The 6,833-nt window shown below is 42.1% G+C and overlaps 1 protein-coding gene across 1 annotated transcript; it reads right to left on the bottom strand.

Moving 5' to 3' along the window:
* Nucleotides 1–905: 905 nt before the first annotated feature.
* sox3 (SRY-box transcription factor 3) lies at nt 906–2,971 on the bottom strand. The gene has a single exon (XM_037461761.2). The coding sequence runs from the start codon at nt 2,581–2,583 to the stop codon at nt 1,678–1,680; it is 906 nt and encodes a 301-aa protein (XP_037317658.1). The 5' UTR covers nt 2,584–2,971; the 3' UTR covers nt 906–1,677.
* Nucleotides 2,972–6,833: the final 3,862 nt, after the last annotated feature.

Here is a 6,833-nt window from a genome sequence, read left to right as displayed (position 1 = left end):
GAGGTGGACACAAGTCCCTCTGCATTTATCAGGAATTATATAAAGGACCAAATCAAATAATTGGCTTCTTGAAAACTTTCTGGAGTCATTTATTGTGCTGTTTTCAATTCCAAACAGAAAGTCATGAAATATTAATACTTTGGTTCATCTGCAATGTTCATTCACAACAAGTACAGCATATTTGGATCGGTATAATACATTAGATCTATTCGGATATATAATATAGATAAATGTATATATTACAAATAATCCACATATATAGATTTCTATATATATTTAATCCTTTGTGATATAATAATTGATCATTCTTTATTTGGTTTTGTGTTATTATTCTCCCATTGTGTTAATAATCTCCCAAATTAAATGTTTTTGTAAGTTTAAATGATAAAACTTCATTCTTGTAATAAAATACAAAAAACACACTCAAACTGACTGGGGCAACCAAGTAATGGCAACCTGTGGAAGTAAATTGTCACCAAAATAACTGGCCATTGTAAACTTGTTGAAGGTAAAGTATTTTAGTAAGTTAGAGAGCGCTAGTTTCTTTTCAGCAACTAAATAAAACCAAAAGGGTATTTAAAATGATGGGGAAAAATAAGGAAGACTGATTTTACTACTAATATCAGTACCAAAATAAATAAGCCTGTGAAATATAAAGAAACAATAGGCCTGAGAATTATGCAATACTATATCAGTTTAAAATAGATGAATCCACCCCCCCACAATGCTTTCACCATTCTTTAAAGGTTGTGAATTATTTAGAAAACCAAAACATCGCTGTACTTTTCTTAATAAATAATAGTTGGTGTTTTAGAAGATTCTTACACCTTTATAAATAATAACTTCATTTCCGAATAAAGCCTTATTTTCAAACCTCTAATACACATAAACGACAGAGTCACCAATTATGTTTCGTACAAATTTATTCAGCATTTAAGAATAGAGGATGGTCTTAAAATATGTAGAAACGTCTGTTTAAATAAACATTTTCGTTCGTGATAATGAGTAAACATGACACGGTCAAAACCATCACAGAAAATAACATTTTACAAAAAACAAACTTGACAATTTTCACGTGACAAAAACATCGGGATCACAAGCTAAAAAGGAAGGGGGGGGGGGGAAACGTACTATAAATAAAACTTGCGTTTGCGACCCGCACAGTCTTAACAATTCATTTGCACCTATGGGTCAAGAGGGGGGAGGGGGGGGGGGTAAAAAGAAACTACAAAATGTGGACAATGTGGAGTCGAGACAACTGACATTCTACAAATGAAGTGTAAACATGTATGAACCAACTCTCCATCCAGCTTTTCCGAAATACACCAGCCTCTCTTAATGAGGCCACATGCCTTTTCATAGAGAGAAAATACGGCATTAATTAAAATATAGAAGTCCAATTCTTCTACACAGGTTGATTGCTTATACTTGTGATAAAAAGCCTCTTTGCAATGCAAATTTACTCTGGTGGGCTCAACGCTCAGTTTCGGTCCATTTCAAATGCATTTAAAGGAGAAAAAAAAAAAAAACAACAACGGACAACTCATGAAATAAAATAGTTTGAGAACAAAACGGTTGAACGTCGTTTCTTTAGCAACCAAAAAAAGTTCAAGTATCCGAAGTACTTAGTATTTTTATTTATTTTTTTATAAAGTCTTTTCTTCCCGCCGCTCTCTCTCAGATGTGGGTGAGAGGTAGCGTCCCATTGACGCCAGTCCCCGCCGTCTGATAGTGCGGATGGACGCTGTGTAACCGGCTGCCCTGCAGGGAGGAATGCTCCGCGCTCTCTCCGCCGCCGGGAGGCAGGTACATGCTTATCATGTCCCTCAGGTCCCCCAAGCACGCCCGCTGAGAGTGGGACGTGATGGCCGGCGGCGGGGAGCTGGGCTCGCTCTTGCACACGGACGCCATGGAGCCCAGGCCCATGGCGCTGCTGGTCTGCTGCGTGTACGCCGGGGACATGCTGTACGTGGACGCCGCGTTCATGTAGGTCTGCGCCGAGGACATCATCGGGTACTGGAGCCCCGCCATCTCGTACCGGTGCATCTGCTGGATCTGGGGGCTGTTCATGCCGTGATGCTGAGGGTAGGCCAGCTGGTCCTGCATGAGGGAGTACGCACTGTTCGTCCACCCGTTCATGTGCGCGTAACCGTCCATGCGCTGCCCCACCGACACGGAGTTGTTGACGGCGTTGGACCCCGGCGCCAACAGTCCCCCGGGCAAAGAATACTTGTCTTTCTTGAGCAAGGTCTTGGTCTTCCTGCGGGGACGGTATTTATAATCCGGATGCTCCTTCATGTGCATAGCGCGCAGACGCTTGGCCTCGTCGATGAATGGCCTCTTCTCGGCGTCGGTGAGGAGTTTCCAGTCGGCGCCGAGCCTCTTGCTGATCTCAGAGTTGTGCATTTTGGGATTCTCTTGAGCCATCTTCCTCCGCTGGCCCCGGGACCACACCATGAAGGCGTTCATCGGCCGCTTCACGCGCTCCGGGTCGTTGGCACTGTTGTTCTTAGCGCCCGGCACCGAGCCCAAGTTGGACTGCGGGAGCGGGGTCTTGAGCTCCGTTTCCATCATGTTATACATTCTGCCGGCGTTCAGCGTTCACTCACGGGCAAAACCGAAATGAAGAAAAAAAAAAGAATAATAAAAAAAAGTCAAAGAGGTAGAGGTACTGACCAAGAAGGTGCGGAAAAAAAGTTGTGTCCAAAGAAGCAAGTGTCTCTGCAGGTGCGTCTGGCTTCTCTCCGCAGCTCCGTTCTGCACTGCTCTCAAACAGAACTCTGCAAAGTTGTTCGCCAAGCTCATGTGTTAATAGGCCTAGTGGCCGGACCATGTGATGTGGATTGACAGCGTGACAATGAGGGGCCGGCGACCAATCAGAGAGCAGCTCTCCGTGGAACCAACCGGAGCGCACAGCGCGGTGTTTTTGTCAGAGGAGGAGGGAGAGGTAAAGTTTTAAAACAGATCAACAAGCGGAGCGCAAAGTGTTGTAGATTTGCAACGTTTATGATGAAAAGTACGCGTTATGTGTGTGTGTGTGTGTGTGTGTGTGTGGTGGGGGGTGGGAGGGGGGGGGGTCTGTCTGTCTATTTTTATATGTTGATGGGGTGTTTTCGGAACAAATTACATCGAAAAAAGGACCTTTCTACACGCGAAGAGTTATCAAAACGGTGTAGTTACGTGGGATAAAACTAAAAAGAGAAAGCCCTTGGGCCACTGCAGAAGACTTTCTATGATGAAGCGAACCAGCCCTCTTAAAGGATAAACATCAGAGACAAATCACATCGGGCCAAAGCGCACCGCTTCAAGTAAAAGGTAGAATATTGGAATAAAAAATTGCCCCTAGCAGAGGAAAAAATATAATTTAATCTGCACCGACCATGAAACACGGGTTCTGGCTTTAATCATAATTTAACAAAGATGTTGCCAACATCTAAAACCCCTCGGCGTTCTTACGGGGATTTCAGAGCTGTCAAAACTCCCAATAAACAGATTTATTTTTGTTTTAGACTGACGACTTCAAACATGTTTCAATCGAAATCTTTTTCAGCACCTGCTCCAAAATGTGTTCTCTTCAATCTTTTTCAGCACCTGCTCCAAAATGTGTTCTCTTTAATATTCATCTAATGTATTGTATATTTAGCCTATGAATCCACAATGCAATATCATTTCGTGTAACTCCCTGGGGTGAAATAACGTAAATGTATCGCAATCAAACAAAAGAAGAATGGTGATTTGACTGGTCAATAGGAGATTATATTATTATTATACGGTCAGTCGTATTACCTGATTAATGACCTCACCCGGTTCTGACCTTAAATAGAAGTAATTCGTGGTAAATGAACGGCACGTTTCTGCAGCGCTGAGGCAAACCACCAAGCAAAACTCTAATACATCGACGACCTCTTGTGGAGGGGACAGGCCATCCCTTTGCACCCCGGAGGGAGGAAGGGAGGGAGGGTGAGGGGGGGGGGAGACTTTAGTTCGGGACTGAGCTCGCACCACTCCGCCATGCGCCACTGTTTGCGGACTCGTTTTCTCCCCGCAGTGTTATTAAAATGATCACCGCGGCGTGGCCTTCATTTGCAAAACGTCCCCCCCCCCCCCCTTTACAAACGAGCCGAAACGCGGCTGGAGCCGATCGCCCAACGGGGCGAAGCTCACACCTGCTAATGATTACCAGGGAATCGGCCATCGAACACGACTATTAACACCTCGGTATTTACATGAGCTCTGCGGGGATCGTTGCGGTATGTGCATTTTAGAGCGTTTCACCTCCCGCAGCTTTCAGATCTAAAAAAAAAAAAAAAAAAAGTATACGCCTGTGGCATTTCATTACTGATGCAGGACACCCGAAGAACTGGAGCCTGTAGAGTTTTTTATTTTTTATTTTTAAACGTAAAAAACAATGGTGGGGAGCCGATGTATTTATAGTCAACGCCACGATGGTTATTGTATTTAAATATGAGATGTAATGGTCGATCGGGCTGCTCTTTATAAATGATGAATGAACCGATAACATCTTTCTGATCGCTCCGAAAATGAAAGTTTCTGCTTCTAAAATCTGCAAACTTTAACGAAAAATAATGTGTTGCCTCTTATACATTAGTAACATTATGACTCAACAACTGGTGGGCCTATATATATTTAAAATACACATATATATAGGCCTATATATATGAAAATGACTTTTTCAAAGTACATTAAGTGTCATCTGAAGGGGGGAAGCCCGCAGTCCCTCACACACATAGCAGTAAATCAGCTGGAAAGAGACATCACTTCATGAATTTAATTTCCCTGTCCAATGGAGCGTCACAAACAGACGGAGAGCAATGCAACTAACGTCCAATTAGCAGCCATCTATTCTCAGGGACCAGTTATTTGTTTATCTGGGCAAATCTCAATACTGATCCGCTTGTAATCTTCTTATGGAAATTGACCAGAAGCAGACAGAGAAAGAGAGAGAGAGGGTGGGAGAGGGAGAGAGAGAGAGAGAGAGAGAGAGAAAGAACACCAGGAGTAACCCGGAGTTCGGTAATGAGGGCCTGTGTGCAGCTAATTTCCTAATTAAGGAACGGAGGACCACCAGCACAGTCTGCTCTGATTCAGGCTCAAAGCCCGGCGGCCCACAGGGGCTCTCAGGGCGCGGAATGAGGATCCCACTGTTGAATGTTGGGAAAGATGTGGAAGTCCTGAGGCAAGCAGCCCGATGGGTTATTAAAGTGTATTTATTTTATCTTCCTCTCAAACCACCGATTCCAGAGGAGAAATCCATTTTATATTAGTAGTTTCTGTCACTGTAAAGATGGGTTAGAGTATCAAAAGTATATCATTTAGCTTACATTTCACTTTTATTTTTACACAGAATTAAATCTGGTGGCTAAATGTGGCGGCCATATAAGGAAAAGAAAGTTCCAATTCTGGCCTTTGGGTCCAGAAAAAAAATTAGATTTGTTAAGAGCTTTGGGCGAATTAAAATCTATTCAGGTCAACACAAAACCCCATTAATCCCACCTTTGAAAGCAGCGCAGCTCCCTGCATGTCCGCATCCTCTGCTCGGCTGTCATCGGAGCTTTATGGTCATATCATTTGAATTAACGACGGACAAAATGCGTTGAACTTTATTATCAGACGAGACACGGGAAGCTGCATGTCTGCCATTCAGCTGCAAATAAGCAACTGATAACAGCTTGTAATTGATTGGCATTTAATTGTTATAGCCTGAATTTACATGTTTATTTGTTTTTTATATTATTCGTAAAAAAAAATGGGACAGACATTTTTGCCATCCAAAGTAAAATCTCAAACACACAATAAACAACACTATTTGACGTGTCTTTAAACCTCACGAGCTCCAGAATCAATAACTTTTTTTTTGTTTCAGCTCAGTGACTGAGGACAAGGCCTTTGAGAAACAGTAATTAACAAAGAATGGCTTTTCAATTACAGCCACAATGGAGACTGCCTCATTAAGATTTGCATGATTTTTTGGACCAGGAATGCAAATGAAGATGCAATTTACGCACGGTCTGCTGTTCCTTTTGTGTGGCGTGAATGCTTGCGTCCTCCCAGTTCAACCCAGGTAAAAATAATATGCACGGGTCATTTAAAGGAATAAAAGTGATGCTATTATCGCCTCCTTATTTCACAAAGCCCGGCTGGGCTTTCCTGATGCTGATTTAACGTATTTGACCGGCATGAGACAAAATTATAAGAAAAAAAATAGCTTTAGAGTGTTTAATAGTTTGTGTCACGACCAAGGGCACATTCACAATCTTTACAAGTTCAGATTTTGGAGGGGGATTCTAAAAATATTTTTTATATAATTTATATTTTGTCTTGTAGAAAAAATAAGTTTGATGCTGGTTCGTAAATGTCATATTATGAGCAAAAGTCTAGCAACAGGTATCATAAAGTCTTACTGATATCACCTATGGCAGATCTGAGCTTCAGCTAGTGAGTTTTTGTTTTATTTTGAAACATTGTCAATATAAAAGACTAAAAACAAGATTTCTGCACATCCTGTTTGTCCAAAAACAAAACAACTTTTCTCCGATATAAAGCAAAACAAGAGACCAAAAAAAGAATGCCGTCCATGCAACGAGCCCTTCCCAAGACTGATTAAGTAATATTTAAAATATATTTTAGGATTTCAAATGATGAATATGCACAAGGAGAATATGTTTAACATTAGTCCGGATGCCAAAACTATGAAATGAATCATCTTTTTGAAGATGGTATTTGCACCCTCTAGGACAGTTTATTATATCTGCATCCGGACGGAGAATACGCGAGAGGCCACGGGTCCCGCGTCATAACCTTTCCCGGATTGT

Source organism: Pungitius pungitius, chromosome 2, assembly GCF_949316345.1.
Source record: "Pungitius pungitius chromosome 2, fPunPun2.1, whole genome shotgun sequence".
NCBI classification, from domain to species: Eukaryota; Metazoa; Chordata; class Actinopteri; order Perciformes; family Gasterosteidae; genus Pungitius; species Pungitius pungitius.
The sequence above is the reverse complement of the archived record's forward strand: the minus strand, read 5'-3'. Positions and strand labels throughout refer to the sequence as shown.

Bases quoted from the DNA above. Each gene is read 5' to 3' on its own strand.
- sox3 (XM_037461761.2), bottom strand. From the start codon at position 2,583: ATGTATAACATGATGGAAACGGAGCTCAAGACCCCGCTCCCGCAGTCC.